The sequence below is a fragment of the Lipophrys pholis genome (assembly GCF_963383615.2).
Source record: "Lipophrys pholis genome assembly, chromosome: 4".
Lineage (NCBI taxonomy): Eukaryota > Metazoa > Chordata > Actinopteri > Blenniiformes > Blenniidae > Lipophrys > Lipophrys pholis.
Window position 1 is genome coordinate 14,043,403 of NC_137637.1, and position 13,876 is coordinate 14,057,278.

The following is a 13,876-nucleotide window of genomic DNA, read 5'->3' on the forward strand; positions in this document are numbered from 1 at the left end:
TGCTCTGTAGTCTGAGCCATTTTTAACCAATAACTACTCAGAATTAGAGGGCTGTGACATACATATTTATCTACTTCAAGTGTTTGACATTTTACAAAATGTTCACCTTCAGTTTCATGTGACATCCACAGCAAAACATGGGAAATATCGAGAAAAACAAAACATTCCCCAATGGTTTCAACTAGTGCAAATATCTTACATGAATTTTTAATATGTTGTTATGATCCTACTGCAATTCCCCAATTAGGAACTGCAAAATGACTCCCGCAAACAGTGTTCATGGTAGTGACTTGACCCACAAGAGCAATTTGATGCTAATTTGCTATTCGCTAGTTATGAGCTGCTATCCGTTTCATTCTTACCAAATCATCGCCACTGCTTTCCAGTTTAAGTCTGACAACAGTCTTGAACCTCATCCACCAACACAGTTTTTTACTTCATGTCTCACATTCTTCCACAAATACTTTGTGTATATATATATATATACTTTGAAATGCTTAATCAGTGTCTGTTTTTTTCTCCATTATTTGAAAATAAGAGCCCTGTTATTGTCCGGTTGTACCCTGATCGCAGTCCATTGGTCTCAACAACCAGCACAGCCTATATGCTGTATGTGTGGCTCCACGTGCCCAAGTGTACATAGTTTGTGATGAGAACATTTTATCCCATTGTTTCATGATGGATATCCTGACAACAGTCCTTTCCTTGATCTTTTTTCCCCATCGTACAGTAAATACGTGTGAGTCATCCATCCTTTCCATACGGACAGTTTCGGGTTTCCTCGTGACTCGGTGGCTCTCTTGCTATCGGGTGACCTGAAAAAAGGAAACAATAACACACCATAAGAGCAGAGAATTCAGTGGCACGGAGATGTGCAATTACATGAAGTGACACGGTGCATCACCTCAAACTCGCTGGATGAATGCTTCTATTTGAAAGTAGACGAGGAGAGGTCAGAGGAGGATATTTAAAATCACACAATTTCCTTTTTTATTTCTGGCTCTGTCTCCGTCATTGGAAGAAAAACAGAGGTTTTGCAGTGGAGCCGCTTCACTGATTGCAGAGACGGACAAAATCTCGACGACTGGAACTGTATCCTACAAGTCATGGAGCTGTAATGGTTTGTTTACACCTGGGAGTAAGTTGAAGGTCCATAAGAGAAAATGTAATTACTTTGTTTCCCATTAAACCCAATGTCGGTGTGCATTTACATTAAACAGACAACCTTATACATAAAAATCTCCCCTTTCCTGTTTAAGTGCTTCATACATTTGAGCCTTAAAGTCGAATGCATGAAATGGGACGTATAAAGACATAGATTTTATGTTGCGGTGTGTTTGCTTCTCCTTGTTAAACAGTGCTCAGGCAATCTATGTGTCTTTCTGCAGCATGCCTACGCTGTGTGGGAGTGAAAGGAAGATGGACAGACACAGATCATGATGGTGAATAACATGCTGAGGTGGTGAAAGGAGGTCATGGGTAGAATAAGAGGCCCGGTATAAAGGAGAGAGACACGGAGAAAGTGAGAGAGCAGAGCTGTGTGAGCGGTTGCCAGGGAATCGATGTCTCATTGCAACCATCTTCAATGACATCTGCCACCAAGTCTCCAAGTAACTGCTCCCCAGTCCCAAAGCACTTTGCAAATGCACAATTAATGTCCAGCGATGCAGTCAGCTGATCACCTAGTCAGCCGGGGTGGGAGGGACAGAAAACAGGCAGAGGGAGGGGAGACGGCAACATGCACCAGAATGAGGATAATTGCACCTATCAGTCCCAGAGTTGGTGTTAGGCCCAGGGTCATTAATTCCACTGCCTGTGACTGAGCCCAGCAGTGCCTCTGTTGCTCAGTCTACCCCACTCACCAATTTAATTATGACTCTTAATTGTAAAGCCTCAGTGGAAGGCTCCAGCCATAATGCATTCTAATGAATGCGACAGATGTTGTGCTGTTATGTCATCTCTTGAGCAATTATTCTTACGGCGCCTGTGCCGCTTTCTCTTCCAACTGTTTCTCTTTTTATATTTCACCTGTAAATAAACCGCACCTGCTGCTTCCCACGACATGCACTCTGACACACACACACACACACACACACACACACACACACACACACACACACACTGTCTGGCGTGCAAATTAACTTTCACACTACAACAGTTCACAAAGGGCCATGAAGGACCGTCATTTAAATCAATTTATGTTATATGAATAGTGTCAGCTTACATGGCATCACACAGGGGTTGTTGTGGGTGACAGTGTGTACAAAGGTCTTGTGTTTCCCCGCAAACCTCCCCTAAAGAGATTATTTATAGCTGCTTTACACACAAAAAATAAAAAATAAAAATTCTCCTCTCTGGGTTTGTTTGTTGATTAGCTCTCAATTCTCTTTGTAATTTTTATTGATGTTTGAAATTGGTGATTAAATCTGAATCCAAACAACCTTTGTTTACAAGATTATCTTTAATTTGTTTGGTAAGCCCTTCAGAGACGTCTGATTTCATACACAGACATGCTCAGTGTGAATAATAACAATTGTCATCATCTTTAATATCCACCAGGCACTAAATGAGGAAAGATCTTTTCTATAAAATACAAAACACATTGAATTTAAGATAAGTTCTGTTTCCAAAAGATTTTGAGCCAAGCAGCAAGTACTAACAGTGACGATATCTCTCACCTTAGTGGTTTTGACTTTGTTGCCAGTGCTGCAGGACCAGCCCGTGAGGTCAGGCAGGACCTTACACTCCTCTCCATCCATACACGGCTGCATCTGGCACCACCACTTCTGGGCCACGATGGAGGCTGGAGGGGGGTAAACACAGCAGGTTTCAGAGAGGAAGCGATCATAAGACGAAGAGCAAAAGGTGAACTGCACCACCAGCACAACAACATTAATCACGAGAAAACACATCGACTCAGCACTAACACACTGGCACAAACTAATGTGTATCTTCAGATATACATTAACCAAACTATTAGTGCAAATATAACTCACAACAAAAAAAGAAATCCACAAAAATGAATATATACAGTGACTAGAATGCTGTAAGTCTCTGTCCATGGTGCTGATTCCACCACCTCACCATCAGCACCATAGATAGCACCTATGGTCAACGTAATTGTGCAAGAACTATATGAGCTGTATGATGATGGTGAATAATAATAATAATAATAATAATAATTATTATTATTATTATTATTATTATTATTATTATTATTATAATAATAATAATAATAATAAACTATTTTTTATAATAATAACAATCAGAATCATAATAGTCATCATTATAATAATAATCATAATGATGATGATGATGATGATGATGATGATGATGATGATGATGATGATGATGATGCTTCTTTACACCCATAGGTTATGGGGAAAAATTGACAATTTAAAGAACATTGGAAATATGATGCAAAATTTCACTGATATGAGGAAGAAAGGAAAAATATTCATTTGTGTGCAGTGTTGCATTTCTGTGAATGTGTATAGCAGCTTCATAAAAGAAACGTACTGTTTTTACTAATTTGGTAACACTGTTACTCATTTCCCTTTTGTTTTGTTTATAGTACAATAAGGGAATGAAGAGCAGGCAACAGTTGGCTCTCACATCTCACATCAAAACCTGAGTTCAGTTAAATGTGGTATAATGGTAAAGTAGAACTTAACAAATCCTCTGATTTAACACAATATTCCGATTAACCCAATAAAACTGGCCATTGAATAAAGATGTTTGTGATGAAAAAAACCTTTTCTTAGGATAGTAATTTAAGTAATCACTCCTAAAGGAGGGAAGTAGTCATTCCCTGAGGGAAGATGCTCCTGTTTGACAGTCTATTTAAATTTGTACAGATGACAACATCAACATCTGATTACCTTCACTATTTAAGAAAGATCCGACACTGGTCCACAGGTTTCTCTGTCCATATTCAAAAGGATGGTTTGGGTTGGACAGCAGCACTTTATTGTTTTCAGTGTGCTAGTAGCTCTTTTATTATAAGTGTGTTTCAGTTCATTTTCATGCTGTTGTGTAACTTCCAATAAATCATGAGCTGGGTGGAGCATGTCTCCGAAGAATGATAGTCAGAATGGAGTTGATTCAGTGCAGCTGTGTAGACTTGAATAACCTAATCAACAATGTTGCATCTTGAGAATTAATCCTCTTGCTGTTGGTGCCACATCTGGCCTTGTTTTTCAGTTCAGAGTTGCCACTCGTCCTCTGAAAGTTCAGACATACAACATTGTTTTGTATCTCTGATGAAACTTCTCTCAGAGAAAAGGGATCTTCTGGTGATGTGGCCAGACCAGACATTACCTGAGAGACCTTTAGTCTAATCATGATTTGGTTCCGAGAAAGTTCCTCTTTGCTTTGAGAAGCAATCTGACCAGTGACACTTTCATTGTTTCTTATACCGTCTTTCCCACCGGTAAAATTCCACTTAGTACCTAATGATGGAAACATAAGGTGCAACCTTGATTATTACAAGTGAGTATATTTGCTGAAATGGATGTACTGAGATGTGACCTTTCGTACATGAAGTTAGCACGGCCAGTGACACTGACAGCTCAACTTTTCCTTAAGTGCTGGATCCAGAACAGAACAGACCCCAGAGCTTCAGGGGAACTGAATAAACCTCGTAAATTATTTCAAAAAGAATTCAGCGAAGAAATAAAGGATGGAGCTGCACAGTGGCGCAGTGAGTATCACTGCTGCCTCACTGCAACAATTTCATGAGTGCTAAAACCGGCCAGGTCTTTCTGTGTGAAGTTTGCATGTTCTCTCCATGTGTGTATGTGGCTTTCCTCCAGTTGCTCCTGAGTTTCGTCCCACAGTCCAAGAACATCCATGTGAAGTGAACAGGTGACCTGAAATTGCCCCGAGGTGTGGATTTGAGAGCGTGTATACCCTGTGAGTCTGGTGACATGTCCAGGTTTACCCCGCCCTCATGGTATAGAAAATGGATGGATGTAATGAAGGATGGAGGCTAAAGATATTAATTGTTTTATCAAAACACACATTTTAGAATGTATTTTTATGAAATGTCTCAAAAACGTTTTAGTGGAAAACCATAACAGTTTCCACAGGCGTAGACGATATAAAGACTTACCAGATCATTCAAATTGAAAGCATCTAACTAGCACAACAAGAAGTTAGCTGTTTATTTATTGCCAGATACACCCATTAAGACAAATAAATCATAACGATAAAAATCTTCCGTGACCATTTGTTAAATATATAAACTTAATTTGCATTGTCGTGTGTTAGATTTTTTTTTTTTCCTGTGCAGTCTCAGAGTTTTGGGCCACACATGTCAGAAAGTGTATAGAACTGAGCCTGAACTATAGTTAAGCTGGTGTTAAAACCCAAAGTTTTCTCATGCCTTAGCAGCTGACACTCAAATCTTCAGGCTCATCTGACCCGCAGTCTAGACAGGAGGCAGCTTGACAGCTGAAAATAACTCAATTCCCTCTCTCCTAACTCATCATCCTACCATCTTCCTGTCTGAAGAGAATGTGGAGAGGAGAAGAAGAGCTCACTATTTCTTTTTGGTCAGTTTTATTAAGCTGTTGGGTTGACGGTGTTTAGAAAGAAGTTTTGATCTCTGGTGACAATTGTTTGCAGCAAAGGAAGTAGATACGGTCTTGTATTGTGAGGAAAAGAGGCTTTCACCTGAATAATGCAAAAAAAGCATGGACAAATCCTCTCAGGCAGCATAACACTGCGTGAAGATTAAGAGAGAGAGAGAGAGAGAGAGAGAGAGAGAGAGAGAGAGAGAGAGAGGGGATGGATGTAGTCAAATCAAAATAATAGGTGTCCACGAGGAAAATATCTCCGTAATGAGGAAATGAGCAGTGAAGAAGAACTTGAGACATTTGAGGATGACTATCTCTGAACCTTGCAGTGAAAGAACAGACTAAACAAAGAGAACAGAAAGACCAAAAAAAAAAAAAAAAAGAAGGAAATTGAAGTGGAGTGGGAAGAAGGCAAGAAGAAGAAAGCTTACTTGAACATTAAAGAAAAAAAAGCTCTCCAGACCATCAGGGGGTGTAATGTTGAACACACAGTTATGATGCATGAGCTCAGTGGCCGTAAGCGGTTCTAAAAACCAATGGCTGTGTAACGCTCATTAATGTGGCCATTATGGTGTCGACAACAGCGCTTTGCACTGCTGGAGTGTTATACAGAGCTAGCAGACATGGCCTTTGAGTGCTATTATGGAGTTAGTGTTCTCTGCACCTTATCTCGGGCAATTACCGTGTGACACATAAAACCTGCCCATCAGGTTGAGACAAGGACGGCGGCTCGAACGCCACCTGTGATGTCATGGATAATTCACACACTGGACAGCATTCAGAGTTCAACATGTCAGCGATAAAAACATGAGAGAGTACTGAGTATCAATCCTGAGATCATCACTACTGGGACCATATTTCTTCTGGTTATGTTATAATGGGAAGGTAGCTGACAGGGGTTTGTAATATATTTTAGAGTGATATAAATCACTCTAAAATTCTAATGTTACCTTAGAATTATCAGGTTTTTATCTATATGAATGTTTTTCTATTCTGTTTATTGCATTTGCATTTTTTTTAAACTTACTAAACCAGCGTTGTCTGCTGACACAGGGTTGTGTACACAACTCAACACTGAGAGCCCAGCTGAGATATTAGCGCTGCTGCCATGAAAGATAGTAATATCGTTGCTAACAAACTGGCCTCAAAGCCATGCTGTCAGGGTGAATTTTTAAAAACACGCATAATGCCCCAGCTTTAGGAGACGTTTTTCTGACATTTTACTGCATTTTGCACCAGAAGGTTTCATTAAAATTGCCATTATGGGGAAATTGTGATAGATTCCAGTAGTAATTGTTACATTTTCATCATGAGTACTCTGCGCCACAACAACGAAAAACTTTCAATTTAAAGGTCATTATGGCACGAGCTTACCGGTACGGCTTGGTCAAGATGAAATTGGTTTGTATGTGGCACCTGAACTAAAATGTGTTAGACAAACCTGATCTAAACTTTCTCTGGCTGCACAGTGGAGCGGTGGGTAGCGATCTCGCCTCACAGCCTCACAATGTCTCATGGGTTCAAATACTGGCCAGGCTTTTCTGTGGGGCGTTTAAATGTTCTCCCTGAGTGTGTATGGGCTTCCTCTAGGTACTCCCATATATGTGAATGTGAGTGTGTGTGTGGTTCTCTGTTTCTATGGGTTTGCCCTGTGATGGACTGGCGATCTGTCCTGCCATTGCTCATAGTTAGCTGGGATTGGCTCCTGTGCCCCGCCATAATTAATAGGGTGAAGCAGGAGAAGGTAGATGAATGACTAAGCAGCACAAATGCTGCAAAAGTTTTACAGAACATCACCACTCTCTGGCATGTCCAATAAAATGATAATTAATACATTACTATCATAATAATAATAATAATAATAATAATAATAATAATAATAATAATAATAATAATAATAATAATAATAATAATAATAATAATGTACTATGTGCTTTGTGAGATATTTGCTTTTCAAAATGACTGCTTATCGTTTTGCTGAATGTTGTCAAAAAGTATTTGAGACACAAAACCCAAAACAAATTGAAAGTTTTGGGGATAAACAAACCAATTTAAATGTTTTTGTTTTTAAAATTGTGTAAAACTGTGAGGTGTAGTGCCAACCACTATTACACTGTGCAGCCCTGGTTTGTATCAAAACAGTTTATTTGTTTTAATAATTGTGAATGGTTATTGAGTGAGTGATTCGCTTACTCATCACAAACTAGTCGATATCTGAATCAATCATTTTGAATGTGATTGTTCAAACAATTTCTATAATATACAATTTATTGTGAATGTTTTAGATTACACTAAAAATCTACCTGTTAATTCTTACTCAGCAGGCCATGTGTCTGAACATGTGTCATTTGCTTAAATCAATGATCATTTTGGATTCATTTTGAAGCATTCAACTGCTTGTTAAAAGAGAGAACTAGAGTACTATTCTTATTCAAGAATTTAGCCAGAGAAAATACGTTCTGAAGGCTTACTGGTTCACTATTTTAGGAAATAAGATTATTTCGCATCCTGCCAAGGTTTCCAGGGGAAGATTGATCCCGGTGTGCATGCAGTGAATATGACACCACGGCAAAAAACCAAGTAGCCTGACTGAGCACAAAATGCAGAAACAGAAAGAAACAGCTGTAAATGCTTTCCCTTAAAGGAGCAGCCCTCATATAACAGAGCACTACAATTCTGTTTGGCCTCAACTGTACAAAGACGCACCAACAACAACAAAACAGCTTCATTAAAGCTTTTAAGCCAAATTGTTTCTTTGCCAAGCGGAGTAACTTCCTGGATGCTGGTGGACTGCCAACTGCACAGTGCTGACCTCAGACCTCCAGGAAATAAAAGGGCGAGAACAAATCCCCACCTGTCAAGCCGCAGTGTGTCACCGTACCAATTTGTTTATTCTGTGCAAATTCACATGATACAATCTTTTCAATTGAAGCCATTTTTCCCACCGCTTAACATGCCCACATGAAACATGGTGCCTCACCTCCAGTTAAAAAGCAATTTTACAAATGTTAATGGTACTTTGTGAGTAACTGGGAAGTAGGAAAGGGCCTGAACGCGATCAAAAAAATGGGAAATTTAAAAGAAGTCGGTGAAAGACAAGAAATGTTTTTGCTCTGTGCAGAAATCCGTTATTTTAATCTTATTTTTGCATAAATTTAGAGACTCCCTCTCTTTTTTTCCATTTTAGTGAAACAAACTTGCCAGTTCTAATGGCGTGTCAACAACTGTATAATAAAATTAACCTACTAAACTTCATTTCAACTCCCTCTCTATTCTGGAGAAAGTTTCGATGTCTATTTAATGTGTTGCACGTTACACTCACTGAGGAGTTAACAGTTATTGTTAAACCCTTAATGAGGCAATTGACTATGTTTGGTAACTTCAGCATTTTGTCTTGTCTACTGCATATGAAACATGTGTTTAATGCACCCAGGAAGTCATATTTAGACTCTTTTGTTCTAAAAAAAAAAAAAGAAAAAGAAAATTTAGCAATATTAAAAGATAGTACAACTTTGCGGTGTGTAAACAGTCCAGTGAGACATCCTTTCCACTTTTTAGTTGGTTTTTAATAGTGAATTGTGTGTGACTTTCCAACTGATTTTTTTATTCAAATCCAGCATATAAATATGCTGATTTAGGTCCCATAAGTAAAAAAATCATAAAATATGTTTAAACTACTTTCTATGGTTTAAATTTGCCTCATTCTGACCACACTGAGTATTCTGCCTTGTACCTTGTGCCTTGAGGAGGAAAAGGTAAAACCTTCCCAACATTTTCTCTGAAAGCAAACCAAACGTTTTCAAACGCAACCTTTTCCAGATGACCATGTATCCTCTTTTACTCTCCGGTAAGTCCACTTGGCTTTTTGTGAGACAAAATCCGGTTTCATTGATTGGACCACAGATTCACTAACTCCTAACTGTAAGAAGTGTGTGCCTTAAGGCTTTGATTTCTTTCTCCAGCAGCACTGTGATTGTTTATTGGCTTTGTTCAATAGAGACATGAAATACCAAGAGCGTTTGAGGGATCATAGGCGGAGCACAGTTTGTTCTTGAGGCAACTCATATTTTATCACAAATTAAAGCCGAAAACTATGAGGGCTCATAGTTCAGAGGGTCTATCTAACAGTTTGAGTCCCGGTTCAGCCACTTCTATTCTTTTACATAATCTCCTGCTAAGCTTCAAAGAACGAATTAAAGATTTAAAACATTTTCTGTCACTGTCTTATCCGGCTCCTTTCTCGCAGGGGGACTGGAGCCGATCCCAGCTGGGACGGGTGAAGGGAGGGTACACCATGACTATAAACACACATACTCACACCTACAGATCATTTCGTCACCTTTCAGCCTCGAATGTACATTTTTGGACTGTGGTAGCAAACCGGAGTACCCAGAGAAAACCCATGCACATACAGAGGGAGCATGCGCACCGTAAGCCTGGATTTGAACCGGGGACAGACTCTCTATGACAGGGGTGTGAAATATAAGGCTCATGGACCAAAACCAATCTGGCCCGCCAATTGTACCGCACGCAACACCACACTGAGACCCGAGGTGAGATATCTGCCTGAAAACTGACTAGCTGGCTGCTATCAAAGCCTCAAAGCCACGCTGTCACTGTGATTTTGTAAAAACGTGCATAATGGAACAGCTTTAGAAGAGTTTTGTTTTCTTGACATTTCACGGTATTTTGCAGCAGAAGGTATCATTAAAATTGGCTTTATGTTGAGATTGTAGTAATTTTCAGTAGTAATGTTTGTTTTCTCAAAAATATACCTATTTTCCATCATGTATACTCTGTGCCCATAGGAAAAAAAACCTAAAAAAACCTTTAAAGTTAAAATTTATAGGTCATGGTCACACTATTTAACCAGTCCGGCCCAATCAAGATGAAAGTGTGTTGTATGTGGACCCTGAATTAAAACGTGTGACAACCTGCTCTACGAGGTGAAAGTACCACTACATCACTGTAGAAGAATTATTGAGAGTATTTATTTTGAATTTCTTAATAAAGTTAGCATCCTATGAATTGAACAATTATCCAATTCAAGAAATAAATCTGCTGAAGAATATGATTTATTTGATAAATATAGACTGTATATTGAATGTGACATTTATTTGGTGCCATATTTTCCCTCTGGACTCTGCCTATGGACAGAGTTGAGCTTCTAAATTAATTCAAAAGAACTTGACAAGAACTATTAAGCTCCATTTTTAACGGCTGAGCATGCCCGATTTCTACACAACCCGTCTGTGACACTTTCACAAAAAAAATTCAACAATTCTACGTGAGGATGAACTGACTTCTTGAAGTGGAAAGAAATCCTACATTTTCCAGGAAGAAATGTGTGATGCTCTCAGCCGACATACTCTAATTGCATCAGATTCATTATAAGGCTACATTTATATTCATAAAAGGTGCGTATGCTAATTAAAAAGGTTTACAGCTCAGGCATACATTTCATCACAGCTACTCTCAGCTCATTACAATGGATTCTGCTCTCAAAATGGCTCCCTTTTAAGTTCTCCTGCAAACTTTCTCCGCGGTTTCAGCTGAGGGCAAACGTCTAGACGGTGCTTTGCTTAAGGTGCAGGTGATTAGGCAACACAAAGGACTGAGGCTATGCTATTCCCCAGGTCCCGGCCTCGTCTCTGGGGTTCTCTAAATAAGGTCTGCGGAGGCCTCATGCTAGGAGGCAGCCTACAGCCTTGTCTCATCTCCTGCTGATCACAGCGTGTCAATCCAGCATGCGCCTGATAAATGTCAATCAGCATTCCGACAGTTGCGGCTGCAGTTTTTCTGTTTTTGCACTCTTGAGCAAGTACATCTGCTGCAGGAGCGTTCATCCCTACACTGCTCGCTTCATTTCTCACTGGATGAGTTCTTGCAGTGTCGTTGTAATGTTTGTGACATCAAGTGGACAAAATTGAAACTGCAGGTTTTCCCCATCTGCTTCCCGTGCACACATTAATTGATGGACAGGCTGGACAAGAATTTATACTGTTATTTCTCCAAAAATGTTAGCTCAGTTATCCTATGTAACGCTATATTACATGCTGCTTATCAAAGATGAACGCTGCATCCCATATTTTCAGGCCTTCCATTGGTCTATTTTGAAGAAACTTCTATAATTGTCATGACTGAATCACTTTACTGCCCTAATTGGAGGACACACAGCATGCATGGATACTTGTTATGTATTATGACTATATATGAGCTCATTGTATATAAGTTAGTGTGGGTGTGTTTGTATGAGTATACTGCGATACGGTATATATACAGGTGCATTTAAAAAATGACTATGTCAAAAAAAGATTAATCTTCTACCAGTATTTTTACACTTGTGATGAAGGAAAGAAATGGGATTTTATGAGTTATACTAATATTCTAAGATTGAATTCATGATTTATTAGTTGAAATAGTAAGGCGAACAAAGGTTTAAAATATTTCAGTTTGTGTCTAATATATCTAACGTATGAGGACTTATTGCAGCATCAATTAAATAAATGAAAATACATACTGCAGTGCTCTTGCAGTGAGAATATCTTTGGTTGTAGTTTGGAAAGTGGAACTTTCTGAGTGGAGTTTGTATGTTCTCTCAATGCAGGTGTGGGTTTTCTGGTTTTCCCTCATGTCCAAAAACCTATATTTAACTGGATTGGCTCCAGGCCCCAAATATAATAAGCTGGATAAAGGATGGATGTGTATAATATGAATACCTGCATATGTGCATTCGTGTATTTCCCAGATGTGTTTGTATCTATATGTATACATACAGCATATGTACTGCAGTAGTTTTCTGAAGTGTGTATTATAATATGAACAATCTTTAATATTCAAAATCGTGATTTTTACTTATTTCTTTTTGACACACTCGATACACACAACAAACAGTAGTTTGCACCTTCTACTGCTTTGGTATGGATATGTGGCTTTCATCTCCCACAGGGGGGCACATTGTTACTCTTAGATCCTATTATTAGCTTTAACGGTTTGCATCAGCATAGACGGCGCTTTGGAGGGCTGAAATCATTTTACTGTTTCCTATAGACTATTTCAGTCTTTTTTTTTATTCTGATCAACATTATAAATTATTCAAACGTGATTTCTTCTTCGGACACACTGACACAGGCAATGTGACATCAGATCAGCCAACTAGCTTGACCACCCACCCAATGGCAGAGGATTACATGTAAGGACAATGAAAAAGTCACAAGGTTCAAAGAGATTTCTTTCACCTCTCACCCTTTCATCTAAAGTCAAATGATAAGGAATATTAAATTACCCTTTGATACACCAAAATCCATCCGATCACTACATCTCCCATTGTATAAAGTACTGTGGAGTCTGTTTGATGTCAGGCACGTCATGCTAATACAATATGTGCACTCAGGCATGTGTATGTTGGAGTGTTTCCCCATTAATACTTTACAAAGGAACTGCCTGAACTTACTCAGTACAGCAAACTGGGAGTAGGAGAACAAGGGGGGGTTTTACTTTGCGACAGTGTGTGTGCTCCCAGGTGCTTGTGCATTTGCGTATGTGTGCGCCTCCGTTGTGCACCGTAGATGCATTTGTGTGTGTGTTATTATTTGCACATGCATGCGGGCCCCTGCTGTGTGGTAAGTGCAGGGCGTGATACCCAGTCACAAGCAGTCCCACGCCCTTGCTCCCAGGTCATTATTATTTAAAGGGAATGTGATGGACCTCCACGCACGCACGCACGCACGCACGCACGCACGCACGCACGCACGCACGCACGCACGCACACACACACACACACACACACACGCACACGCATATAAAAACACACTGGATGGGCCAAGAGGTATGAATACCCTCAGGCTTTGTAACTGTTCCACTCAGTGATCCTGCAGCGTGGAGGCAGGTGAAAGGAGCATCCATCTTTTTCCACCATGATTTAGTAACGCGCCGCATATCTGTTGTCCTAGCTCACACATTTATGCCAGCACACTCAGGTATGCAACGAGAAAGCGCAAGTGGAAAGTGAATTGGAAAAACTGTCAGAGAAATGATTATATGCGGGAATAGACTGACAAAATGACAAAATGACAAAAAGCATGACATTACTGGACAGACATTATAGTAAACAACAGCAGGCGCATTTACGCTGAAACACTAAACTAAGATTTTTTGGCCTGGCGATGAAACACAGTTTGTCTGTCACCGCATCACACACAAAAATAAAATCCGCTCATCTACCAAGGTTTTTATCAGGTCATCGTGCTCCCTTTCATTCATCACCAGCAAACACATTTTAGTGACAGTGTCTGTGG

At 39.5% G+C, this 13,876-nt stretch overlaps 1 protein-coding gene across 1 annotated transcript in view; it reads right to left on the bottom strand.

Moving 5' to 3' along the window:
• Positions 1-13,876, bottom strand: part of tafa4b (TAFA chemokine like family member 4b) — a gene marked incomplete at both ends in the record, with an annotated part of 37,406 nt that overhangs the window by 6,922 nt on the left and 16,608 nt on the right. The window contains one exon of the mRNA XM_080462323.1: positions 2,679-2,803. Coding sequence (XP_080318449.1) covers positions 2,679-2,803 — 125 coding nt within the window. The remainder of the gene's footprint in view (positions 1-2,678; positions 2,804-13,876) is intronic.